We start from the raw sequence: 27,324 nt of genomic DNA, 5'->3' as shown, positions 1-27,324 counted from the left end.
CAGCACCATCCAAAAGAGCACTTCACAAACAAACAGCGTCCAGCAGCCCCGAGGACGTGCAGCTCCTCCACCCAGCCGAGTCTGAAGCCCCTCTGCAGGAAGGTCAGTTTAAACTAACATCAGTTACCTGCGTTAAACCTGCGCTCCTTCATAAACAAACAGCCGCAGCGCCACTAATATGACGCGCAGAGATTTGTGGGCTCGTTTAGGCTCTCGTAAATCACAGCTGTGAACACTTCAGCCACCGGAGGAAAGGACAGGACAATGATGTCATCCTGAGAGGTACAAACTGTCTGATTATATTCCATCAAATAGAGGAGAAACTGACAAACTGCTCTTATACCACTGATATACTGCCCTTCAGACTCATTCCTAAATAGAAACAAACAATTTCACAATATACAGTACAGGCCATAAGTTTGGACACACCTTCTCTTTTTCAATGCATTTTCTTTATTTTCATGACTATTTACATTGTAGATTCTCACTGAAGCATCAAAACTATGAATGAACACATGTGGAGTTTTATGTACTTAACAAAAAAAAAAGAGCTGAACCTCCACAGTCACCGGACCTGAACCCAATCCAGATTTGAGGTTTGGGGTGAGCTGGAGCACAGAGTGAAGAAGGCAAAGAGCCAACAAAGTGCTAAAAAAACACCTCTGGGAACTCCTTCCTTCCTTCAAGACTGTTGGAAAACTCATCAACTTCATTTCAGGTGGCCACCTCTTGAAGCTCATTGAGAGAATGATGCCAAGAGTGTGCAAAGCAGTAATCAGAGCAAAGGGTGGCTGTTTTAAATAGAAATAGAATATAAATCATGTTTTTTTTGTTATTTCACCTTTTTTTATTAAATACATAAAACTCCACATGTGTTCATTCATAATTTTGATGCTTCAGTGAGAATCTTCAATGTAAATAGTCATGAAAATAAAGAAGCGCATTGAAAAAAAGAAGGTGTGTCCAAGCTTTTGGCCTGTACTGTACATATATTTATATATACCACATTTTTCGCACTATAAGACGCTCTTAAAATCTTTTAATTTTACCAAAAATCATCAGTGCTCCTTATAATCTGGTTTTCCTTATGTTTGAATTCTATCAGTCAGGTATTAAGGAGCAGTAAAGCCACTCTGCTGAAGTACAGCGTTATACAGAAGTTTCAGTAAAGTTTCTCCAGCACTGAGACTGGAGCAGTATTAGCATTAGCCGCTAACCGCAGCGCTAGCTCTTTCGCTCTCCAGAGGCGAGCATAACGGACTGTAACCTGCGAGTTTAGCATGTTAAAAAAAGCTCTGTGGGATGAACCGCTATAGCTTATATCACCCTCAGGGTTCCTCAGTGTAGCACTGTCAGGTTGTATTTACATCCCGCTAACACTAGCAGTTAGCCGATAATGCTAATGCTGCTGCACCTTTCCTTAGTGGAAATCTAGAAATCTAAGCTTACTGTAAATTAACAAAAGCGCTTGCTGATTTTTGGGTTTTCACTGGCTCTAAGCTTCATAATCATCAACAATAAAGGAAATAAACACTTAAAATAGATCACTCTGTGTTTAATACATCTATATAATATATGAGTTTCACATTTTTAACTGAATTACTGAAATAAAGCTACTTTTCAAAGATATTAAATTTTTTTAAGATGAACTTTTATATACATTACAGTAGTGTATTTCAGCCTGTTGGAATGAGCATGTGCATCATATAGACATTATAGAGCATTATAGAGCATTATAAAGTGTACAGTACCTTTGCTGAAGTCTTTGGGGTCGAGGGAGAGGCTGTATCCGGGCAGAGTTTCCAGCAGCAGCCTATAGCAGGCCTTCCAGCCCGGGTCAGGAATGGTTGGAGCCACACACTGCATGGCCGCCACTCGCTTAAAGAAAGCAGATTTACGATGGAAACCGATCAGTTCGTACAGCTCCGACAGAACACTGTAGCGCTGGATCTTCTCCTCTTCAGAGAGCTACAGAGAGAGACAAGATAAATTCAATGTTAACAAAAAGACGTTGAAGACATCTTTAGATAAAAACGCCTTTAAAAATTCTATATATCAATATTGGATCATATCTTTTAATGGGACAAAAGTCTGAAAAGTAAAGATGGGAACAAAATAAAAGGCTAAAAGGTAAAACAAAAAATTAGATATAGACTAAATAAATAATACAAAAAAATATTAAACTAAAACAGTTACAACACTGAAAGTACAGTATAACTGTAAATTCTCTCATCCAGGCCACTGGATATTCAACATGGCACCTCATGGTAAAGAACTCTCTAAAGGATGTGAGAAACAGAATTGTTGTTTTCTCCATAAAGATGGTCTAGGCTGTAAGAAGATTGCTAACATGCTAAAACTAAGATAAACCACAATAGCCCAGGTCAAACAGCAGTTTTCCAGGATGGGACAGATGATTGCTGCTAGTATTGCTGCAGAGGTTGAAGAAGTCTAAAGTCAGTCTGCAGGGTTCAGACCAAACGCCACACACTGCATCAGCTCTGTTCTGCACAGCTCTGTCCTAAAAGAAAGCCTCTTCTGAAGCTGATGCACAAGAAAGCCTGCAAACAGTTTGCTGAAGACAAGGTGCCCATGAGCATGGACTACTGGAACCATAACCTCTGTCTGATAAGACCACAATAAATGTCCCTTCTCTACAGTCAAGCATGGTGGTGGTAGCATCATGGTCTGAGGATGTATGAGTGCTTATGTCATTGGGGAGCCAACATACAACGTCTCCAGACCCAAACCCAATTGAGGTTCAGATATTATTGGCTGTGTTTTGAGATATTTTGAGGGTACAGTAAATTTACACTGTCATACTATAAGCTACACGGACTACTTTACACTGTATCAAAGTGTCATATCTTCAGTGTTGTCACATAAAACGATATAAAACAACAATATAATTACTCAAATGTTCATTGTAATGAAGAAATGTATCAGTTTAATTTATTTTAAATTGTTCAACGTTTTACTGAAAGACTTGTCTAATTCTGGATATAGCAGTCCTCTCAAATCTTCATCCAAGATCAAAGCTAGGTCCATATTTCTGATTACCGAGTTCATCAGAAAGCTGCTACATGTATTTGCTGACAGACCGAACAGTTCAGCAATTTCACGCGTCTTTAAACCGAACTGCTGCCAGACTCAGAAACACCTCCTCCAGAAATGTCAGGAACGAGAGCAGAGCGTCTCAGAGGTTAATGAAATCTCACTCAGCACCAGAGGAGCTCAGTCACATTCACTCATTTAGATAATCCTCAACAAACAACTCTTTACCTCCGCTTGTTTAGTGACATTTCGTAAGTGCAACAGGATCGTGATCTTTATAAATTATTTATTTCTCAGTTAGATCTTCTATTAATAACTCCCACTAACTCCCTAACAAAAAACAATGCGTCTACAGTACATATAAAAGCACTACATTTAAATCAAGCAAAAATCATATCACTTATAGTTACAATTATTTATTATATCATCATGTCCAAATATTAGTGGACACCCAATCTAATGAATGTTGCATCCAGCTATATTAAGGTGCATCTATGGGAACTCATCCAGTCCAGAATCATTAACACTGTAGTTCTGGGTTCTTTCTGGATCTCCTGGATGAGTTCTTCATGCCCTTTTGGAGTAATTTTGGTTGGCCGGTCACTCCTGGGAAGGTTCACCAGTGTTCCATGACTTTTCAAACTCCAACTTCTTCAACCTCTGCAGCAATGCTAGCAGTACTCATGTGTCTGTGTTTTAAAGCTGTACTCATATGACATTGCTGACACAGACGTGCAAATGCTCACACACACCTACATAGGGTTGCAGCGGTAACCGGTTTCACGGTATACCGTGGTATTAAAATGCACGGTTATCATACCGTGTGTGTTTGCTTATTACCGGTAAAACGCAAGCCAGCGGAGAAACTCACCCGCGCATGCGCAACTCTGCTCCGCTTCAGCTCCTCAGCACACAGCGGTGAGAACAGCAGAAAGTGCATCAGACTAAACATTATCTCCGTCCGCCTTAAAAAAAGCTAAACTAAAATCAGCAGTGTGGGACTATTTCGGATACCCGCCGAACACACCCGAGGATGGTTATCTGATTTGTAATCAATGTGGACGTAAAGTCACAGCTAAAGGTGGACATACGTCAAACCTGTTCTCCCATCTCCGAGAACACCACCCCGCCGTGCAGCGCAAAGTATGTGTTTAGTTTATAATTTTAATCTGAACATAAATAAAATCTCTTTGTAGTCGTGCACAACCCATGCGGTAAGCGCCCGCAAAAGCGCTGAGTTATCCGAAATTTGGGCACGCAGGTACAGGCGTATAGTGCGTGCTACGATGGATTCACGTGTCCGTGTAAAGGTCCTGGCCGGATTGGATGTAAAAGACGCCATTCATTTACATGCGTTCATTTTCAAATTCTGACGTGCCTGTTTTTCATATGTTAAAACCAGACTCGCTGTGAAAGCCTTAAAATAGAAATCTCTATTGTGAGGATCATGTCAGAAATAAAACCCCTCTTTCTGCAGTATCTGCTTATATACCAACTTGGCAGTAAAACGGACGTTTACAACAGTTGTTGATCAGACACTGACCCAGGCTCAGTTTATCAGATATTAAATAATTTAAACTTAAATAATTGTACTGAATATTTTAAATACAGGACCATTACTTTTTAGAGGACATGTAATGTGTGTAACGTGTGTGTGTGTGTGTGTATATATATATATATATATATGTATATATATATATATATATATATATATATATATATATATTTTTTTTTTTTTTTTATATACACTCTTAACGCCCTTAAGAGTAGTGTACAGCTTATTTTTTTTAAGGAGACATTAAATTATAATTGTTCCAGGTTTCTACAATAAATAGTTAATTGAACAAAAAACCTTTGTTGTAATTTCTTTATGGGTCAGTTTAATAATATATGTAACAAACTGTGATACCGTGATAACCGTGATACCGCGGTATTTTCTGAGACGGTTATCATACCGTGAAAATCTCATACCGTTGCAACCCTACACCTACAGCTGGTCTAGTCTTTCTAGTAGATCATTCTTGCCAATGGAAAGGGACGCTATGAAGCAGACACAGTGTTCTGAAAAATTTTTGCACCATACAAATTTATTCAGTCTTTTAATCATAGTTAATTTTTTTTCAGATTAACAAAAACAGTTTAATACCAGACAAAAATAATCTGAATAAATATAAAAAGCACTTTTTAAATTATAATTGTATTTATTAAAATTGAAAAAACAATCCAAACCAATCTAGCCCTGTGTAAAAAAGTGTTTTCCTCTAAATCTAATAACTTGGTTGTGTCACTCTTGGCGGCAACAACTGTAATCAAACTTTACCGATAACTGGCAACAAGTCTTTCACATCTCTGTGGAGGAATTTTAATTCAATTGTTTAATTTCAGACACATTGGAGGATTTTTCAGCATGAATGCCCTGTTTAAGATCATCCACAGCATCTCCAAAACCTTCATTTAGTTTTTTTAATCCATTCAGAGGTGAACTTTTTGTTTGTGTGCTTTGGGTCATTGTCCTGCTGCAGAACCCAAGTACTCCTGAGCTTGAGGTCACTAAGGAACAGATGGGCGGATTCTGATTCTCCTTCAGGATTTTCTGATAAACAGCAGAATTCCTGCTTCCATCTATTACAGCAAGTTATCCAACAGCCCCAGATCATCACACACACACACACACAACCACCACCATGTTTTACTACGTTCAGTATGATGCTCTTTTTCTTTTTTATTGTGCTATTCTGGGTTCTTTTGGGATCTCCTGGATGAGTTCTTCATGCCCTTTTGGAGTAATTGTGGTCGGCCGGTCACTCCTGAGAAGGTTCACCAGTGTTCCAGGTTTTTTCTCCATTAGTGAATAATAGTGAATCACTTTGGTTCTCTGGAGTCTCAAAGCTTTAGAAATTTAGACTTTATAACCTTTTCCAGACTGATAGATGATCAATGACTTTGTTTTTTCTCATCTTTTTTTTTTTTGTTTTTGAGTTTCTTCAGATGGGGGGTTAATAATAACTAGATTGCAGTTCCTACAGAAACTGCGAGTGTGATTGCAGTGCTGGCTGGTATCTGCTATGGTGTTGCTAAGGTGTTGCTATGGTATCCGGGGTGGTTGCTAAGGTGTTGCTAGGTGGTTGCTAAGGTGTTGCTAGGCGGTTGCTAAGGTGTTGCTATGGTATCCGGGGTGGTTGCTAAGGTGTTGCTAGGTGGTTGCTAGGTGGTTGCTAAGGTGTTGCTAGGCGGTTGCTAAGGTGTTGCTATGGTATCCGGGGTGGTTGCTAAGGTGTTGCTAGGTGGTTGCTAGGGTGTTGCTAGGCGGTTGCTAAGGTGTTGCTAGGTGGTTGCTAGGTGGTTGCTAGGGTGTTGCTAGGCGGTTGCTAAGGTGTTGCTATGGTATCCGGGGTAGTTGCTAAGCTGTTGCTAGGTGGTTGCTAGGTGGTTGCTAGGGTGTTGCTAGGCGGTTGCTAAGGTGTTGCTATGGTATCCGGGGTGGTTGCTAAGGTGTTGCTAGGTGGTTGCTAGGTGGTTGCTAAGGTGTTGCTAGCCGGTTGCTAAGGTGTTGCTATGGTATCCGGGGTGGTTGCTAAGGTGTTGCTAGGTGGTTGCTAGGGTGTTGCTAGGCGGTTGCTAAGGTGTTGCTATGGTATCTGGGGTGGTTGCTAAGGTGTTGCTAGGTGGTTGCTAGGTGGTTGCTAGGGTGTTGCTAGGCGGTTGCTAAGGTGTTGCTATGGTATCCGGGGTGGTTGCTAAGGTGTTGCTAGGTGGTTGCTAGGTGGTTGCTAGGGTGTTGCTAGGCGGTTGCTAAGGTGTTGCTATGGTATCCGGGGTGGTTGCTAAGGTGTTTTTTCTCATCTTTTTTTTTTTTGTTTTTGAGTTTCTTCAGATGGGGGGTTAATAATAACTAGATTGCAGTTCCTACAGAAACTGCGAGTGTGATTGCAGTGCTGGCTGGTATCTGCTATGGTGTTGCTAAGGTGTTGCTATGGTATCCGGGGTGGTTGCTAAGGTGTTGCTAGGTGGTTGCTAAGGTGTTGCTAGGCGGTTGCTAAGGTGTTGCTATGGTATCCGGGGTGGTTGCTAAGGTGTTGCTAGGTGGTTGCTAGGTGGTTGCTAAGGTGTTGCTAGGCGGTTGCTAAGGTGTTGCTATGGTATCCGGGGTGGTTGCTAAGGTGTTGCTAGGTGGTTGCTAGGGTGTTGCTAGGCGGTTGCTAAGGTGTTGCTAGGTGGTTGCTAGGTGGTTGCTAGGGTGTTGCTAGGCGGTTGCTAAGGTGTTGCTATGGTATCCGGGGTAGTTGCTAAGCTGTTGCTAGGTGGTTGCTAGGTGGTTGCTAGGGTGTTGCTAGGCGGTTGCTAAGGTGTTGCTATGGTATCCGGGGTGGTTGCTAAGGTGTTGCTAGGTGGTTGCTAGGTGGTTGCTAAGGTGTTGCTAGCCGGTTGCTAAGGTGTTGCTATGGTATCCGGGGTGGTTGCTAAGGTGTTGCTAGGTGGTTGCTAGGGTGTTGCTAGGCGGTTGCTAAGGTGTTGCTATGGTATCTGGGGTGGTTGCTAAGGTGTTGCTAGGTGGTTGCTAGGTGGTTGCTAGGGTGTTGCTAGGCGGTTGCTAAGGTGTTGCTATGGTATCCGGGGTGGTTGCTAAGGTGTTGCTAGGTGGTTGCTAGGTGGTTGCTAGGGTGTTGCTAGGCGGTTGCTAAGGTGTTGCTATGGTATCCGTGGTGGTTGCTAAGGTGTTGCTAAGTGGTTGCTAGGTGGTTGCTAAGGTGTTGCTAGGCGGTTGCTAAGGTGTTGCTATGGTATCCGGGGTGGTTGCTAAGGTGTTGCTAGGTGGTTGCTAGGTGGTTGCTAAGGTGTTGCTAGGCGGTTGCTAAGGTGTTGCTATGGTATCCGGGGTGGTTGCTAAGGTGTTGCTAGGTGGTTGCTAGGTGGTTGCTAAGGTGTTGCTAGGCGGTTGCTAAGGTGTTGCTATGGTATCCGGGGTGGTTGCTAAGGTGTTGCTAGGTGGTTGCTAGGTGGTTGCTAGGGTGTTGCTAGGCGGTTGCTAAGGTGTTGCTACGGTATCCGGGGTGGTTGCTAAGGTGTTGCTAGGTGGTTGCTAGGGTGTTGCTAGGCAGTTGCTAAGGTGTTGCTATGGTATCCGGGGTGGTTGCTAAGGTGTTGCTAGGTGGTTGCTAGGTTGTTGCTAAGGTGTTGCTAGGCGGTTGCTAAGGTGTTGCTATGGTATCCGGGGTGGTTGCTAAGGTGTTGCTAGGTGGTTGCTAGGTGGTTGCTAGGGTGTTGCTAGGCGGTTACTAAGGTGTTGCTATGGTATCCGGGGTGGTTGCTAAGGTGTTGCTAGGTGGTTGCTAGGTGGTTGCTAGGGTGTTGCTAGGCGGTTGCTAGGTGGTTGCTAAGGTGTTGCTATGGTATCCGGGGTGGTTGCTAAGGTGTTGCTAGGTGGTTGCTAGGTGGTTGCTAGGGTGTTGCTAGGCGGTTGCTAAGGTGTTGCTATGGTATCCGGGGTGGTTGCTAAGGTGTTGCTAAGTGGTTGGTAGGTGGTTGCTAAGGTGTTGCTAGGCGGTTGCTAAGGTGTTGCTATGGTATCTGGGGTGGTTACTAAGGTGTTGCTAGGTGGTTGCTAGGTGGTTGCTAAGGTGTTGCCAGGCGGTTGCTAAGGTGTTGCTATGGTATCTGGGGTGGTTGCTAAGGTGTTGCTAGGTGGTTGCTAGGGTGTTGCTAGGCGGTTGCTAAGGTGTTGCTATGGTATCCGGGATGGTTGCCAAGGTGTTGCTAGGTGGTTGCTAGGTGGTTGCTAGGGTGTTGCTAGGCGGTTGCTAAGGTGTTGCTATGGTATCCGGGGTGGTTGCTATGGTGTTTCTAGGTGGTTGCTAGGTGATGTATATGCATCAATTAGATTAAATGGTGTTTGCACGTTGCTACGCAACGTGCAAATACATCAATCAGCTATGCACGCTAGGTTGCTCTGGCCGTTCGGGGGTGTCCAAACTTTTGACCCGTGGCTCCATTACACACAGTACTGGGGGGCCGGGGTGTCCAAACTTTTGACCCATGGCTCCATTACACACAGTACTGGGGGGGGGCCGGGGTGTCCAAACTTTTGACCTAACGCTGATTTATCCCATAGCTGCTCCATACACTCACAGTACTGGAGTTCTAGCTACCTGTCCTTCGATCTAGCTGCCGTCCTCCGATTGGCCCCATTCATTCCAATGGGGCCACTTCGTACGACATTCGTACGAAATCCGTACGTCGTAACTTTTCGTAACGCATATTTTCGGAAAGAGCTCAATAAGTTCTACAGGTCCTCAATTGGTTTCATCTTCGTATTTCAAAAATTGCGACGTCCACGGGCGTGCAAAGTTCTGCCCATTCATTTTCAATGGTCAAAAAAACGCGTACTTACGAAGTTTTTACGAAAAACGTAAGTCCGATCGGAAAGCTGTATACAAGCCCACCATTCCCGATATGGACGCACGTTTTCTCTTTTGAACGAAGTCGATATTTCGAAAACTGCGGCACTAGTTAACCGGACAAAAAACAGGTGGAATAATAATAATAACTAGATTGCAGTTCCTGCAGAAACTGCGAGTGTGATTGCAGTGCTGGCTGGTATCTGCTAAGGTGTTGCTAGGTGGTTGCTAAGGTGTTGCTATGGTATCCGCGGTGGTAGCTAAGGTGTTGCTAGGTGGTTGCTAGGTGGTTGCTAGGGTGTTGCTAGGCGGTTGCTAAGGTGTTGCTATGGTATCCGGGGTGGTTGCTAAGGTGTTGCTAGGTGGTTGCTAGGTGGTTGCTAGAGTGTTGCTAGGCGGTTGCTAAGGTGTTGCTATGGTATCCGGGGTGGTTGCTAAGGTGTTGCTAGGTGGTTGCTAGGTGGTTGCTAGGCGGTTGCTAAGGTGTTGCTATGGTATCCGGGGTGGTTGCTAAGGTGTTGCTAGGTGGTTGCTAGGTGGTTGCTAGGGTGTTGCTAGGCGGTTGCTAAGGTGTTGCTATGGTATCCGGGGTGGTTGCTAAGGTGTTGCTAGGTGGTTGCTAGGTTGTTGCTAGGCGGTTGCTAAGGTGTTGCTATGGTATCCGGGGTGGTTGCTAAGGTGTTGCTAGGTGGTTGCTAGGTGGTTGCTAAGGTGTTGCTAGGCGGTTGCTAAGGTGTTGCTATGGTATCCGGGGTGGTTGCTAAGGTGTTGCTAGGTGGTTGCTAGGTTGTTGCTAGGCGGTTGCTAAGGTGTTGCTATGGTATCCGGGGTGGTTGCTAAGGTGTTGCTAGGTGGTTGCTAGGTGGTTGCTAGGGTGTTGCTAGGCGGTTGCTAAGGTGTTGCTATGGTATCCGGGATGGTTGCTAAGGTGTTGTTAGGTGGTTGCTAAGGTGTTGCTAGGCGGTTGCTATGGTATCCGCGGTGGTTGCTAAGGTGTTGCTAGGTGGTTGCTAGGCGGTTGCTAAGGTGTTGCTATGGTATCCGGGGTGGTTGCTAAGTGGTTGCTAAGGTGTTGCTAGGCGGTTGCTAAGGTGTTGCTATGGTATCCAGGGTGGTTGCTAAGGTGTTGCTAGGTGGTTGCTAGGGTGTTGCTAGGCGGTTGCTAAGGTGTTGCTATGGTATCCGGGGTGGTTGCTAAGGTGTTGCTAGGTGGTTGCTAGGTGGTTGCTAGGGTGTTGCTAGGCGGTTGCTAAGGTGTTGCTATGGTATCCGGGGTGGTTGCTAAGGTGTTGCTAACTGGTTGCTAGGTGGTTGCTAAGGTGTTGCTAGGCGGTTGCTAAGGTGTTGCTATGGTATCCGGGGTGGTTGCTAAGGTGTTGCTAGGTGGTTGCTAGGTGGTTGCTAGAGTGTTGCTAGGCGGTTGCTAAGGTGTTGCTATGGTATCCGGGGTGGTTGCTAGGGTGTTGCTAGGCGGTTGCTAAGGTGTTGCTATGGTATCCGGGGTGGTTGCTAAGGTGTTGCTAGGTGGTTGCTAGGTGGTTGCTAAGGTGTTGCTAGCCGGTTGCTAAGGTGTTGCTATGGTATCCGGGGTGGTTGCTAAGGTGTTGCTAGGTGGTTGCTAGGGTGTTGCTAGGCGGTTGCTAAGGTGTTGCTATGGTATCTGGGGTGGTTGCTAAGGTGTTGCTAGGTGGTTGCTAGGTGGTTGCTAGGGTGTTGCTAGGCGGTTGCTAAGGTGTTGCTATGGTATCCGGGGTGGTTGCTAAGGTGTTGCTAGGTGGTTGCTAGGTGGTTGCTAGGGTGTTGCTAGGCGGTTGCTAAGGTGTTGCTATGGTATCCGTGGTGGTTGCTAAGGTGTTGCTAAGTGGTTGCTAGGTGGTTGCTAAGGTGTTGCTAGGCGGTTGCTAAGGTGTTGCTATGGTATCCGGGGTGGTTGCTAAGGTGTTGCTAGGTGGTTGCTAGGTGGTTGCTAAGGTGTTGCTAGGCGGTTGCTAAGGTGTTGCTATGGTATCCGGGGTGGTTGCTAAGGTGTTGCTAGGTGGTTGCTAGGTGGTTGCTAAGGTGTTGCTAGGCGGTTGCTAAGGTGTTGCTATGGTATCCGGGGTGGTTGCTAAGGTGTTGCTAGGTGGTTGCTAGGTGGTTGCTAGGGTGTTGCTAGGCGGTTGCTAAGGTGTTGCTACGGTATCCGGGGTGGTTGCTAAGGTGTTGCTAGGTGGTTGCTAGGGTGTTGCTAGGCAGTTGCTAAGGTGTTGCTATGGTATCCGGGGTGGTTGCTAAGGTGTTGCTAGGTGGTTGCTAGGTTGTTGCTAAGGTGTTGCTAGGCGGTTGCTAAGGTGTTGCTATGGTATCCGGGGTGGTTGCTAAGGTGTTGCTAGGTGGTTGCTAGGTGGTTGCTAGGGTGTTGCTAGGCGGTTACTAAGGTGTTGCTATGGTATCCGGGGTGGTTGCTAAGGTGTTGCTAGGTGGTTGCTAGGTGGTTGCTAGGGTGTTGCTAGGCGGTTGCTAGGTGGTTGCTAAGGTGTTGCTATGGTATCCGGGGTGGTTGCTAAGGTGTTGCTAGGTGGTTGCTAGGTGGTTGCTAGGGTGTTGCTAGGCGGTTGCTAAGGTGTTGCTATGGTATCCGGGGTGGTTGCTAAGGTGTTGCTAAGTGGTTGGTAGGTGGTTGCTAAGGTGTTGCTAGGCGGTTGCTAAGGTGTTGCTATGGTATCTGGGGTGGTTACTAAGGTGTTGCTAGGTGGTTGCTAGGTGGTTGCTAAGGTGTTGCCAGGCGGTTGCTAAGGTGTTGCTATGGTATCTGGGGTGGTTGCTAAGGTGTTGCTAGGTGGTTGCTAGGGTGTTGCTAGGCGGTTGCTAAGGTGTTGCTATGGTATCCGGGATGGTTGCCAAGGTGTTGCTAGGTGGTTGCTAGGTGGTTGCTAGGGTGTTGCTAGGCGGTTGCTAAGGTGTTGCTATGGTATCCGGGGTGGTTGCTATGGTGTTTCTAGGTGGTTGCTAGGTGATGTATATGCATCAATTAGATTAAATGGTGTTTGCACGTTGCTACGCAACGTGCAAATACATCAATCAGCTATGCACGCTAGGTTGCTCTGGCCGTTCGGGGGTGTCCAAACTTTTGACCCGTGGCTCCATTACACACAGTACTGGGGGGCCGGGGTGTCCAAACTTTTGACCCATGGCTCCATTACACACAGTACTGGGGGGGGGCCGGGGTGTCCAAACTTTTGACCTAACGCTGATTTATCCCATAGCTGCTCCATTACACACAGTACTGGAGTTCTAGCTACCTGTCCTTCGATCTAGCTGCCGTCCTCCGATTGGCCCCATTCATTCCAATGGGGCCACTTCGTACGACATTCGTACGAAATCCGTACGTCGTAACTTTTCGTAACGCATATTTTCGGAAAGAGCTCAATAAGTTCTACAGGTCCTCAATTGGTTTCATCTTCGTATTTCAAAAATTGCGACGTCCACGGGCGTGCAAAGTTCTGCCCATTCATTTTCAATGGTCAAAAAAACGCGTACTTACGAAGTTTTTACGAAAAACGTAAGTCCGATCGGAAAGCTGTATACAAGCCCACCATTCCCGATATGGACGCACGTTTTCTCTTTTGAACGAAGTCGATATTTCGAAAACTGCGGCACTAGTTAACCGGACAAAAAACAGGTGGAATAATAATAATAACTAGATTGCAGTTCCTGCAGAAACTGCGAGTGTGATTGCAGTGCTGGCTGGTATCTGCTAAGGTGTTGCTAGGTGGTTGCTAAGGTGTTGCTATGGTATCCGCGGTGGTAGCTAAGGTGTTGCTAGGTGGTTGCTAGGTGGTTGCTAGGGTGTTGCTAGGCGGTTGCTAAGGTGTTGCTATGGTATCCGGGGTGGTTGCTAAGGTGTTGCTAGGTGGTTGCTAGGTGGTTGCTAGAGTGTTGCTAGGCGGTTGCTAAGGTGTTGCTATGGTATCCGGGGTGGTTGCTAAGGTGTTGCTAGGTGGTTGCTAGGTGGTTGCTAGGCGGTTGCTAAGGTGTTGCTATGGTATCCGGGGTGGTTGCTAAGGTGTTGCTAGGTGGTTGCTAGGTGGTTGCTAGGGTGTTGCTAGGCGGTTGCTAAGGTGTTGCTATGGTATCCGGGGTGGTTGCTAAGGTGTTGCTAGGTGGTTGCTAGGTTGTTGCTAGGCGGTTGCTAAGGTGTTGCTATGGTATCCGGGGTGGTTGCTAAGGTGTTGCTAGGTGGTTGCTAGGTGGTTGCTAAGGTGTTGCTAGGCGGTTGCTAAGGTGTTGCTATGGTATCCGGGGTGGTTGCTAAGGTGTTGCTAGGTGGTTGCTAGGTTGTTGCTAGGCGGTTGCTAAGGTGTTGCTATGGTATCCGGGGTGGTTGCTAAGGTGTTGCTAGGTGGTTGCTAGGTGGTTGCTAGGGTGTTGCTAGGCGGTTGCTAAGGTGTTGCTATGGTATCCGGGATGGTTGCTAAGGTGTTGTTAGGTGGTTGCTAAGGTGTTGCTAGGCGGTTGCTATGGTATCCGCGGTGGTTGCTAAGGTGTTGCTAGGTGGTTGCTAGGCGGTTGCTAAGGTGTTGCTATGGTATCCGGGGTGGTTGCTAAGTGGTTGCTAAGGTGTTGCTAGGCGGTTGCTAAGGTGTTGCTATGGTATCCAGGGTGGTTGCTAAGGTGTTGCTAGGTGGTTGCTAGGGTGTTGCTAGGCGGTTGCTAAGGTGTTGCTATGGTATCCGGGGTGGTTGCTAAGGTGTTGCTAGGTGGTTGCTAGGTGGTTGCTAGGGTGTTGCTAGGCGGTTGCTAAGGTGTTGCTATGGTATCCGGGGTGGTTGCTAAGGTGTTGCTAACTGGTTGCTAGGTGGTTGCTAAGGTGTTGCTAGGCGGTTGCTAAGGTGTTGCTATGGTATCCGGGGTGGTTGCTAAGGTGTTGCTAGGTGGTTGCTAGGTGGTTGCTAGAGTGTTGCTAGGCGGTTGCTAAGGTGTTGCTATGGTATCCGGGGTGGTTGCTAGGGTGTTGCTAGGCGGTTGCTAAGGTGTTGCTATGGTATCCGGAGTGGTTGCTAAGGTGTTGCTAGGTGGTTGCTAGGTGGTTGCTACGGTGTTGCTAGCCGGTTGCTAAGGTGTTGCTATGGTATCCGGGGTGGTTGCTAAGGTGTTGCTAGGTGGTTGCTAGGTGGTTGCTAGGGTGTTGCTAGGCGGTTGCTAAGGTGTTGCTATGGTATCCAGGGTGGTTGCTAAGGTGTTGCTAGGTGGTTGCTAGGTGGTTGCTAGGGTGTTGCTAGGCGGTTGCTAAGGTGTTGCTATGGTATCTGGGGTGGTTGCTAAGGTGTTGCTAGGTGGTTGCTAGGTGGTTGCTAGGGTGTTGCTAGGCGGTTGCTAAGGTGTTGCTATGGTATCCGGGGTGGTTGCTAAGGTGTTGCTAGGTGGTTGCTAGGTGGTTGCTAGGGTGTTGCTAGGCGGTTGCTAAGGTGTTGCTATGGTATCCAGGGTGGTTGCTATGGTGTTGCTAAGTGGTTGGTAGGTCACTACTAAGCAGTTGCTAGGTGGTTGCTAAGGTGTTGCTATGGTATCCGGGGTGGTTGCTATGGTGTTTCTAAGTGGTTGCTAGGTGATGTATATGCATAAATTTGATTAAATGGTGTTTGCACGTTGCTACGCAACGTGCAAATACATCAATCAGCTATGCACGCTAGGTTGCTCTGGCCGTTCGGGGGTGTCCAAACTTTTGACCCGTGGCTCCATTACACACAGTACTGGGGGGCCGGGGTGTCCAAACTTTTGACCCGTGGCTCCATTACACACAGTACTGGGGCTCTGGGGTGTCCAAACTTTTGACCCGTGGCTCCATTACACACAGTACTTTGGGGCCGGGGTGTCCAAACTTTTGACCCGTGGCTCCATTACACACAGTACTGGGGGGGCCGGGGTGTCCAAACTTTTGACCCGTGGCTCCATTACACACAGTACTGGGGCTCTGGGGTGTCCAAACTTTTGACCCGTGGCTCCATTACACACAGTACTGGGGGGCCGGGGTGTCCAAACTTTTGACCTAAGGCTGTTTTATCCCATAGCTGCTCCATACACTCACAGTACTGGAGTTCTAGCTACCTGTCCTTCGATCTAGCTGCCGTCCTCCGATTGGCCCCATTCATTCCAATGGGGCCACTTCGTACGACAATCGTACGAAATCCGTACGACGTAACTTTTCGTAACGCATATTTTCGGAAAGAGCTCAATAAGTTCTACAGGTCCTCAATTGGTTTCATCTTCGTATTTCAAAAATTGCGACGTCCACGGGCGTGCAAAGTTCTGCCCATTCATTTTCAATGGGCAAAAAAACGCGTACTTACGAAGTTTTTACGAAAAACGTAAGTCCGATCGGAAAGCTGTATACAAGCCCACCATTCCCGATATGGACGCACGTTTTCTCTTTTGAACGAAGTCGATATTTCGAAAACTGCGGCACTAGTTAACCGGACAAAAAACAGGTGGAATAATAATAATAACTAGATTGCAGTTCCTACAGAAACTGCGAGTGTGATTGCAGAGCTGGCTGGTATCTGCTATGGTGTTGCTAAGGTGTTGCTAAGTGGTTGCTAAGGTGTTGCTATCGTATCCAGGGTGGTTGCTAAGGTGTTGCTAAGTGGTTGCTAGGTGGTTGCTAAGGTGTTGCTAGGTGGTTGCTAAGGTGTTGCAATGGTATCCGGGGTGGTTGCTAAGGTGTTGCTAGATGGTTGCTAGGCGGTTGCTAAGGTGTTGCTATGGTATCCGGGGTGGTTGCTAAGGTGTTGCTAGGTGGTTGCTAAGGTGTTGCTATGGTATCCGGGGTGGTTGCTAAGGTGTTGCTAGGTGGTTGCTAGGGTGTTGCTAGGCGGTTGCTAAGGTGTTGCTATGGTATCCGGGGTGGTTGATAAGGTGTTGCTAGGTGGTTGCTAGGGTGTTGCTAGGCGGTTGCTAAGGTGTTGCTATGGTATCCAGGGTGGTTGCTAAGGTGTTGCTAAGTGGTTGCTAGGTGGTTGCTAAGGTGTTGCTAGGCGGTTGCTAAGGTGTTGCTATGGTATCCGGGGTGGTTGCTAAGGTGTTGCTAGGTGGTTGCTAGGTGGTTGCTAGAGTGTTGCTAGGCGGTTGCTAAGGTGTTGCTATGGTATCTGGGGTGGTTGCTAAGGTGTTGCTAGGTGGTTGCTAGGTGGTTGCTAGGGTGTTGCTAGGCGGTTGCTAAGGTGTTGCTATGGTATCCGGGGTGGTTGCTAAGGTGTTGCTAGGTGGTTGCTAGGTGGTTGCTAGGGTGTTGCTAGGCGGTTGCTAAGGTGTTGCTATGGTATCCAGGGTGGTTGCTAAGGTGTTGCTAGGTGGTTGCTAGGTGGTTGCTAAGGTGTTGCTAGGTGGTTGCTAAGGTGTTGCTATGGTATCCGGGGTGGTTGCTAAGGTGTTGCTAGGTGGTTGCTAGGTGGTTGCTAGGGTGTTGCTAGGCGGTTGCTAAGGTGTTGCTATGGTATCCGGGGTGGTTGCTAAGGTGTTGCTAGGTGGTTGCTAAGGTGTTGCTAGGCGGTTGCTAAGGTGTTGCTATGGTATCCGGGGTGGTTGCTAAGGTGTTGCTAGGTGGTTGCTAGGCGGTTGCTAAGGTGTTGCTATGGTATCCGGGGTGGTTGCTAAGGTGTTGCTAAGTGGTTGCTATGCGGTTGCTAAGGTGTTGCTAGGCGGTTGCTAAGGTGTTGCTATGGTATCCGGGGAGGTTGCTAAGGTGTTGCTAGGTGGTTGCTAGGTGGTTGCTAAGGTGTTGTTAGGCGGTTGCTAAGGTGTTGCTATGGTATCTGTGGTGGTTGCTATGGTGTTTCTAGGTGGTTGCTAGGTGATTTATATGCATAAATTAGATTAAATGGTGTTTGCACGTTGCTACGCAACGTGCAAATACATCAATCAGCTATGCACGCTAGGTTGCTCTGGCCGTTCGGGGGTGTCCAAACTTTTGACCCGTGGCTCCAGTACACACAGTACTGGGGGGCCGGGGTGTCCAAACTTTTGACCCATGGCTCCATTACACACAGTACTGGGGGGCCGGGGTGTCCAAACTTTTGACCTAACGCTGATTTATCCCATAGCTGCTCCATTACACACAGTACTGGAGTTCTAGCTACCTGTCCTTCGATCTAGCTGCCGTCCTCCGATTGGCCCCATTCATTCCAATGGGGCCACTTCGTACGACATTCGTACGAAATCCGTACGTCGTAACTTTTCGTAACGCATATTTTCGGAAAGAGCTCAATAAGTTCTACAGGTCCTCAATTGGTTTCATCTTCGTATTTCAAAAATTGCGACGTCCACGGGCGTGCAAAGTTCTGCCCATTCATTTTCAATGGGCAAAAAAACGCGTACTTACGAAGTTTTTACGAAAAACGTAAGTCCGATCGGAAAGCTGTATACAAGCCCACCATTCCCGATAAGGACGCACGTTTTCTCTTTTGAACGAAGTCGATATTTCGAAAACTGCGGCACTAGTTAACCGGACAAAAAACAGGTGGAATAATAATAATAACTAGATTGCAGTTCCTACAGAAACTGCGAGTGTGATTGCAGTGCTGGCTGGTATCTGCTATGGTGTTGCTAAGGTGTTGCTAAGTGGTTGCTAAGGTGTGGCTATGGTATCCGGGGTGGTTGCTAAGGTGTTGCTAAGTGGTTGCTAGGTGGTTGCTAAGGTGTTGCTAGGCGGTTGCTAAGGTGTTGCTATGGTATCTGGGGTGGTTGCTAAGGTGTTGCTAGGTGGTTGCTAAGGTGTTGCTAGGCGGTTGCTAAGGTGTTGCTATGGTATCCAGGGTGGTTGCTAAGGTGTTGCTAGGTGGTTGCTAGGTGGTTGCTAAGGTGTTGCTAGGCGGTTGCTAAGGTGTTGCTATGGTATCCGGGGTGGTTGCTAAGGTGTTGCTAGGTGGTTGCTAGGTGGTTGCTAAGGTGTTGCTAGGCGGTTGCTAAGGTGTTGCTATGGTATCCGGGGTGGTTGCTAAGGTGTTGCTAGGTGGTTGCTAGGGTGTTGCTATGGTATCCGGGGTGGTTGCTAAGGTGTTGCTAGGTGGTTGCTAGGTGGTTGCTAGGGTGTTGCTAGGCGGTTGCTAAGGTGTTGCTATGGTATCCGGGGTGGTTGCTAAGGTGTTGCTAGGTGGTTGCTAAGGTGTTGCTAGGCGGTTGCTAAGGTGTTGCTATGGTATCCGGGGTGGTTGCTAAGGTGTTGCTAGGTGGTTGCTAAGGTGTTGCTAGGCGGTTGCTAAGGTGTTGCTATGGTATCCGGGGTGGTTGCTAAGGTGTTGCTAGGTGGTTGCTAGGGTGTTGCTAGGCGGTTGCTAAGGTGTTGCTATGGTATCCGGGGTGGTTGCTAAGGTGTTGCTAGGTGGTTGCTAGGGTGTTGCTAGGCGGTTGCTAAGGTGTTGCTATGGTATCCGGGGTGGTTGCTAAGGTGTTGCTAGGTGGTTGCTAGGGTGTTGCTAGGCGGTTGCTAAGGTGTTGCTATGGTATCCGGGGTGGTTGCTAAGGTGTTGCTAGGTGGTTGCTAGGTGGTTGCTAGGGTGTTGCTAGGCGGTTGCTAAGGTGTTGCCATGGTATCCGGGATGGTTGCCAAGGTGTTGCTAGGTGGTTGCTAGGTGGTTGCTAGGGTGTTGCTAGGCGGTTGCTAAGGTGTTGCTATGGTATCGGGGTGGTTGCTATGGTGTTTCTAGGTGGTTGCTAGGTGATGTATATGCATCAATTAGATTAAATGGTGTTTGCACGTTGCTACGCAACGTGCAAATACATCAATCAGCTATGCACGCTAGGTTGCTCTGGCCGTTCGGGGGTGTCCAAACTTTTGACCCGTGGCTCCATTACACACAGTACTGGGGGGCCGGGGTGTCCAAACTTTTGACCCATGGCTCCATTACACACAGTACTGGGGGGGGGCCGGGGTGTCCAAACTTTTGACCTCACGCTGATTTATCCCATAGCTGCTCCATACACTCACAGTACTGGAGTTCTAGCTACCTGTCCTTCGATCTAGCTGCCGTCCTCCGATTGGCCCCATTCATTCCAATGGGGCCACTTCGTACGACATTCGTACGAAATCCGTACGTCGTAACTTTTCGTAACGCATATTTTCGGAAAGAGCTCAATAAGTTCTACAGGTCCTCAATTGGTTTCATCTTCGTATTTCAAAAATTGCGACGTCCACGGGCGTGCAAAGTTCTGCCCATTCATTTTCAATGGTCAAAAAAACGCGTACTTACGAAGTTTTTACGAAAAACGTAAGTCCGATCGGAAAGCTGTATACAAGCCCACCATTCCCGATATGGACGCACGTTTTCTCTTTTGAACGAAGTCGATATTTCGAAAACTGCGGCACTAGTTAACCGGACAAAAAACAGGTGGAATAATAATAATAACTAGATTGCAGTTCCTACAGAAACTGCGAGTGTGATTGCAGTGCTGGCTGGTATCTGCTATGGTGTTGCTAAGGTGTTGCTAAGTGGTTGCTAAGGTGTGGCTATGGTATCCGGGGTGGTTGCTAAGGTGTTGCTAAGTGGTTGCTAGGTGGTTGCTAAGGTGTTGCTAGGCGGTTGCTAAGGTGTTGCTATGGTATCTGGGGTGGTTGCTAAGGTGTTGCTAGGTGGTTGCTAAGGTGTTGCTAGGCGGTTGCTAAGGTGTTGCTATGGTATCCAGGGTGGTTGCTAAGGTGTTGCTAGGTGGTTGCTAGGTGGTTGCTAAGGTGTTGCTAGGCGGTTGCTAAGGTGTTGCTATGGTATCCGGGGTGGTTGCTAAGGTGTTGCTAGGTGGTTGCTAGGTGGTTGCTAAGGTGTTGCTAGGCGGTTGCTAAGGTGTTGCTATGGTATCCGGGGTGGTTGCTAAGGTGTTGCTAGGTGGTTGCTAGGGTGTTGCTATGGTATCCGGGGTGGTTGCTAAGGTGTTGCTAGGTGGTTGCTAGGTGGTTGCTAGGGTGTTGCTAGGCGGTTGCTAAGGTGTTGCTATGGTATCCGGGGTGGTTGCTAAGGTGTTGCTAGGTGGTTGCTAAGGTGTTGCTAGGCGGTTGCTAAGGTGTTGCTATGGTATCCGGGGTGGTTGCTAAGGTGTTGCTAGGTGGTTGCTAAGGTGTTGCTAGGCGGTTGCTAAGGTGTTGCTATGGTATCCGGGGTGGTTGCTAAGGTGTTGCTAGGTGGTTGCTAGGGTGTTGCTAGGCGGTTGCTAAGGTGTTGCTATGGTATCCGGGGTGGTTGCTAAGGTGTTGCTAGGTGGTTGCTAGGGTGTTGCTAGGCGGTTGCTAAGGTGTTGCTATGGTATCCGGGGTGGTTGCTAAGGTGTTGCTAGGTGGTTGCTAGGTGGTTGCTAGGGTGTTGCTAGGCGGTTGCTAAGGTGTTGCTATGGTATCCGGGGTGGTTGCTAAGGTGTTGCTAGGTGGTTGCTAGGTGGTTGCTAGGGTGTTGCTAGGTGGTTGCTAAGGTGTTGCTATGGTATCCGGGGTGGTTGCTAAGGTGTTGCTAGGTGGTTGCTAGGTGGTTGCTAGGGTGTTGCTAGGCGGTTGCTAAGGTGTTGCTATGGTATCCGGGGTGGTTGCTAAGGTGTTGCTAGGTGGTTGCTAGGTGGTTGCTAGGGTGTTGCTAGGCGGTTGCTAAGGTGTTGCTATGGTATCCGGGGTGGTTGCTAAGGTGTTGCTAGGTGGTTGCTAGGGTGTTGCTAGGCGGTTGCTAAGGTGTTGCTATGGTATCCGGGGTGGTTGCTAAGGTGTTGCTAGGTGGTTGCTAGGTGGTTGCTAGGGTGTTGCTAGGCGGTTGCTAAGGTGTTGCTATGGTATCCGGGGTGGTTGCTAAGGTGTTGCTAGGTGGTTGCTAGGTGGTTGCTAGGGTGTTGCTAGGCGGTTGCTAAGGTGTTGCTATGGTATCTGGGGTGGTTGCTAAGGTGTTGCTAGATGGTTGCTAGGTGGTTGCTATGGTGTTGCTAGGCGGTTGCTAAGGTGTTGCTATGGTATCCAGGGTGGTTGCTATGGTGTTTCTAGGTGGTTGCTAGGTGATGTATATGCATAAATTTGATTAAATGGTGTTTGCACGTTGCTACGCAACGTGCAAATACATCAATCAGCTATGCACGCTAGGTTGCTCTGGCCGTTCGGGGGTGTCCAAACTTTTGACCCGTGGCTCCATTACACACAGTACTGGGGGGCCGGGGTGTCCAAACTTTTGACCCGTGGCTCCATTACACACAGTACTGGGGCTCTGGGGTGTCCAAACTTTTGACCCGTGGCTCCATTACACACAGTACTGGGGGGCTGGGGTGTCCAAACTTTTGACCCGTGGCTCCATTACACACAGTACTGGGGCTCTGGGGTGTCCAAACTTTTGACCCGTGGCTCCATTACACACAGTACTGGGGGGGGCCGGGGTGTCCAAACTTTTGACCTGTGGCTCCATTACACACAGTACTGGGGGGCCGGGGTGTCCAAACTTTTGACCTAATGCTGTTTTATCCCATAGCTGCTCCATTACACACAGTACTGGAGTTCTAGCTACCTGTCCTTCGATCTAGCTGCCGTCCTCCGATTGGCCCCATTCATTCCAATGGGGCCACTTCGTACGACATTCGTACGAAATCCGTACGTCGTAACTTTTCGTAACGCATATTTTCGGAAAGAGCTCAATAAGTTCTACAGGTCCTCAATTGGTTTCATCTTCGTATTTCAAAAATTGCGACGTCCACGGGCGTGCAAAGTTCTGCCCATTCATTGTCAATGGGCAAAAAAACGCGTACTTACGAAGTTTTTACGAAAAACGTAAGTCCGATCGGAAAGCTGTATACAAGCCCACCATTCCCGATATAGACGCACGTTTTCTCTTTTGAACGAAGTCGATATTTCGAAAACTGCGGCACTAGTTAACCGGACAAAAAACAGGTGGAATAATAATAATAACTAGATTGCAGTTCCTACAGAAACTGCGAGTGTGATTGCAGTGCTGGCTGGTATCTGCTATGGTGTTGCTAGGTGGTTGCTAAGATGTTGCTAGGTGGTTGCTAAGGTGTTGCTATGGTATCCGGGGTGGTTGCTAAGGTGTTGCTAGGTGGTTGCTAGGTGGTTGCTAGGCGGTTGCTAAGGTGTTGCTATGGTATCCGGGGTGGTTGCTAAGGTGTTGCTAGGTGGTTGCTAGGTGGTTGCTAAGGTGTTGCTAGGCGGTTGCTAAGGTGTTGCTAGGCGGTTGCTAAGGTGTTGCTATGGTATTTGGGGTGGTTGCTAAGGTGTTGCTAGGTGGTTGCTAGGTGGTTGCTAAGGTGTTGCTAGGCGGTTGCTAAGGTGTTGCTATGGTATCCGGGGTGGTTGCTAAGGTGTTGCTAGGTGGTTGCTAGGTGGTTGCTAGGGTGTTGCTAGGCGGTTGCTAAGGTGTTGCTATGGTATTTTGGGTGGTTGCTAAGGTGTTGCTAGGTGGTTGCTAGGTGGTTGCTAGGGTGTTGCTAGGCAGTTGCTAAGGTGTTGCTATGGTATCCGGGGTGGTTGCTAAGGTGTTGCTAGGTGGTTGCTAGGGTGTTGCTAGGGTGTTGCTATGGTATCCGGGGTGGTTGCTAAGGTGTTGCTAGGTGGTTGCTAGGTGGTTGCTAGGGTGTTGCTAGGCGGTTGCTAAGGTGTTGCTATGGTATCCGGGGTGGTTGCTAAGGTGTTGCTAGTTGGTTGCTAGGCGGTTGCTAGGGTGTTGCTAGGCGGTTGCTAAGGTGTTGCTATGGTATCCGGGGTGGTTGCTAAGGTGTTGCTAGGTGGTTGCTAGGTGGTTGCTAGGGTGTTGCTAGGCGGTTGCTAAGGTGTTGCTATGGTATCCGGGGTGGTTGCTAAGGTGTTGCTAGGTGGTTGCTAGGTGGTTGCTAAGGTGTTGCTAGGCGGTTGCTAAGGTGTTGCTATGGTATCCGGGGTGGTTGCTAAGGTGTTGCTAGGTGGTTGCTAGGGTGTTGCTAGGCGGTTGCTAAGGTGTTGCTATGGTATCCGGGGTGGTTGCTAAGGTGTTGCTAGGTGGTTGCTAGGGTGTTGCTAGGCGGTTGCTAAGGTGTTGCTATGGTATCCGGGGTGGTTGCTAAGGTGTTGCTAGGTGGTTGCTAGGTGGTTGCTAGGGTGTTGCTAGGCGGTTGCTAAGGTGTTGCTATGGTATCCGGGGTGGTTGCTAAGGTGTTGCTAGGTGGTTGCTAGGTGGTTGCTAGGGTGTTGCTAGGTGGTTGCTAAGGTGTTGCTATGGTATCCGGGGTGGTTGCTAAGGTGTTGCTAGGTGGTTGCTAGGTGGTTGCTAGGGTGTTGCTAGGCGGTTGCTAAGGTGTTGCTATGGTATCCGGGGTGGTTGCTAAGGTGTTGCTAGGTGGTTGCTAGGTGGTTGCTAGGGTGTTGCTAGGCGGTTGCTAAGGTGTTGCTATGGTATCCGGGGTGTTTGCTAAGGTGTTGCTAGGTGGTTGCTAGGTGGTTGCTAGGGTGTTGCTAGGCGGTTGCTAAGGTGTTGCTATGGTATCCAGGGTGGTTGCTAAGGTGTTGCTAGGTGGTTGCTAGGTGGTTGCTAGGGTGTTGCTAGGGGGTTGCTAAGGTGTTGCTATGGTATCTGGGGTGGTTGCTAAGGTGTTGCTAGATGGTTGCTAGGTGGTTGCTATGGTGTTGCTAGGCGGTTGCTAAGGTGTTGCTATGGTATCCGGGGTGGTTGCTATGGTGTTTCTAGGTGGTTGCTAGGTGATGTATATGCATAAATTTGATTAAATGGTGTTTGCACGTTGCTACGCAACTACATGCAAATACATCAATCAGCTATGCACGCTAGGTTGCTCTGGCCGTTCGGGGGTGTCCAAACTTTTGACCCGTGGCTCCATTACACACAGTACTGGGGGGCCGGGGTGTCCAAACTTTTGACCCGTGGCTCCATTACACACAGTACTGGGGGGCCGGGGTGTCCAAACTTTTGACCTAACGCTGATTTATCCCATAGCTGCTCCATTACACACAGTACTGGAGTTCTAGCTACCTGTCCTTCGATCTAGCTGCCGTCCTCCGATTGGCCCCATTCATTCCAATGGGGCCACTTCGTACGACATTCGTACGAAATCCGTACGTCGTAACTTTTCGTAACGCATATTTTCGGAAAGAGCTCAATAAGTTCTACAGGTCCTCAATTGGTTTCATCTTAGTATTTCAAAAATTGCGACGTCCACGGGCGTGCAAAGTTCTGCCCATTCATTTTCAATGGGCAAAAAAACGCGTACTTACGAAGTTTTTACGAAAAACGTAAGTCCGATCGGAAAGCTGTATACAAGCCCACCATTCCCGATATGGACGCACGTTTTCTCTTTTGAACGAAGTCGATATTTCGAAAACTGCGGCACTAGTTAACCGGACAAAAAACAGGTGGAATAATAATAATAATAACTAGATTGCAGTTCCTACAGAAACTGCGAGTGTGATTGCAGTGCTGGCTGGTATCTGCTATGGTGTTGCTAGGTGGTTGCTAAGATGTTGCTAGGTGGTTGCTAAGGTGTTGCTATGGTATCCGGGGTGGTTGCTAAGGTGTTGCTAGGTGGTTGCTAGGTGGTTGCTAGGCGGTTGCTAAGGTGTTGCTATGGTATCCGGGGTGGTTGCTAAGGTGTTGCTAGGTGGTTGCTAGGTGGTTGCTAAGGTGTTGCTAGGCGGTTGCTAAGGTGTTGCTAGGCGGTTGCTAAGGTGTTGCTATGGTATTTGGGGTGGTTGCTAAGGTGTTGCTAGGTGGTTGCTAGGTGGTTGCTAAGGTGTTGCTAGGCGGTTGCTAAGGTGTTGCTATGGTATCCGGGGTGGTTGCTAAGGTGTTGCTAGGTGGTTGCTAGGTGGTTGCTAGGGTGTTGCTAGGCGGTTGCTAAGGTGTTGCTATGGTATTTTGGGTGGTTGCTAAGGTGTTGCTAGGTGGTTGCTAGGTGGTTGCTAGGGTGTTGCTAGGCAGTTGCTAAGGTGTTGCTATGGTATCTGGGGTGGTTGCTAAGGTGTTGCTAGGTGGTTGCTAGGGTGTTGCTAGGGTGTTGCTATGGTATCCGGGGTGGTTGCTAAGGTGTTGCTAGGTGGTTGCTAGGTGGTTGCTAGGGTGTTGCTAGGCGGTTGCTAAGGTGTTGCTATGGTATCCGGGGTGGTTGCTAAGGTGTTGCTAGTTGGTTGCTAGGCGGTTGCTAGGGTGTTGCTAGGCGGTTGCTAAGGTGTTGCTATGGTATCCGGGGTGGTTGCTAAGGTGTTGCTAGGTGGTTGCTAGGTGGTTGCTAGGGTGTTGCTAGGCGGTTGCTAAGGTGTTGCTATGGTATCCGGGGTGGTTGCTAAGGTGTTGCTAGGTGGTTGCTAGGTGGTTGCTAAGGTGTTGCTAGGCGGTTGCTAAGGTGTTGCTATGGTATCCGGGGTGGTTGCTAAGGTGTTGCTAGGTGGTTGCTAGGGTGTTGCTAGGCGGTTGCTAAGGTGTTGCTATGGTATCCGGGGTGGTTGCTAAGGTGTTGCTAGGTGGTTGCTAGGGTGTTGCTAGGCGGTTGCTAAGGTGTTGCTATGGTATCCGGGGTGGTTGCTAAGGTGTTGCTAGGTGGTTGCTAGGTGGTTGCTAGGGTGTTGCTAGGCGGTTGCTAAGGTGTTGCTATGGTATCCGGGGTGGTTGCTAAGGTGTTGCTAGGTGGTTGCTAGGTGGTTGCTAGGGTGTTGCTAGGTGGTTGCTAAGGTGTTGCTATGGTATCCGGGGTGGTTGCTAAGGTGTTGCTAGGTGGTTGCTAGGTGGTTGCTAGGGTGTTGCTAGGCGGTTGCTAAGGTGTTGCTATGGTATCCGGGGTGGTTGCTAAGGTGTTGCTAGGTGGTTGCTAGGTGGTTGCTAGGGTGTTGCTAGGCGGTTGCTAAGGTGTTGCTATGGTATCCGGGGTGTTTGCTAAGGTGTTGCTAGGTGGTTGCTAGGTGGTTGCTAGGGTGTTGCTAGGCGGTTGCTAAGGTGTTGCTATGGTATCCAGGGTGGTTGCTAAGGTGTTGCTAGGTGGTTGCTAGGTGGTTGCTAGGGTGTTGCTAGGGGGTTGCTAAGGTGTTGCTATGGTATCTGGGGTGGTTGCTAAGGTGTTGCTAGATGGTTGCTAGGTGGTTGCTATGGTGTTGCTAGGCGGTTGCTAAGGTGTTGCTATGGTATCCGGGGTGGTTGCTATGGTGTTTCTAGGTGGTTGCTAGGTGATGTATATGCATAAATTTGATTAAATGGTGTTTGCACGTTGCTACGCAACGTGCAAATACATCAATCAGCTATGCACGCTAGGTTGCTCTGGCCGTTCGGGGGTGTCCAAACTTTTGACCCGTGGCTCCATTACACACAGTACTGGGGGGCCGGGGTGTCCAAACTTTTGACCCGTGGCTCCATTACACACAGTACTGGGGGGCCGGGGTGTCCAAACTTTTGACCTAACGCTGATTTATCCCATAGCTGCTCCATTACACACAGTACTGGAGTTCTAGCTACCTGTCCTTCGATCTAGCTGCCGTCCTCCGATTGGCCCCATTCATTCCAATGGGGCCACTTCGTACGACATTCGTACGAAATCCGTACGTCGTAACTTTTCGTAACGCATATTTTCGGAAAGAGCTCAATAAGTTCTACAGGTCCTCAATTGGTTTCATCTTAGTATTTCAAAAATTGCGACGTCCACGGGCGTGCAAAGTTCTGCCCATTCATTTTCAATGGGCAAAAAAACGCGTACTTACGAAGTTTTTACGAAAAACGTAAGTCCGATCGGAAAGCTGTATACAAGCCCACCATTCCCGATATGGACGCACGTTTTCTCTTTTGAACGAAGTCGATATTTCGAAAACTGCGGCACTAGTTAACCGGACAAAAAACAGGTGGAACTAGATTGCAGTTCCTACAGAAACTGCGAGTGTGATTGCAGTGCTGGCTGGTATCTGCTATGG

General features: G+C 48.2%; 2 protein-coding genes across 3 annotated transcripts in view; both read right to left on the bottom strand.

Moving 5' to 3' along the window:
- Positions 1-27,324, bottom strand: part of eva1bb (eva-1 homolog Bb (C. elegans)) — a 519,072-nt gene that overhangs the window by 96,352 nt on the left and 395,396 nt on the right. The window lies entirely within an intron of this gene.
- The window catches only part of LOC125788965 (trafficking protein particle complex subunit 9-like), a 294,345-nt gene that overhangs the window by 123,604 nt on the left and 143,417 nt on the right, over positions 1-27,324 (bottom strand). For both annotated transcript variants that reach the window (XM_049472933.1, XM_049472934.1), the window contains one exon: positions 1,752-1,968. In XM_049472933.1, the coding sequence (XP_049328890.1) occupies positions 1,752-1,968 (217 nt within the window). The remainder of the gene's footprint in view (positions 1-1,751; positions 1,969-27,324) is intronic.

The sequence above is a fragment of the Astyanax mexicanus genome, unplaced genomic scaffold (genome assembly GCF_023375975.1).
Source record: "Astyanax mexicanus isolate ESR-SI-001 unplaced genomic scaffold, AstMex3_surface scaffold_31, whole genome shotgun sequence".
Taxonomy (NCBI): Eukaryota; Metazoa; Chordata; class Actinopteri; order Characiformes; family Acestrorhamphidae; genus Astyanax; species Astyanax mexicanus.
This window is presented reverse-complemented; position numbering and strand designations above follow the sequence as displayed.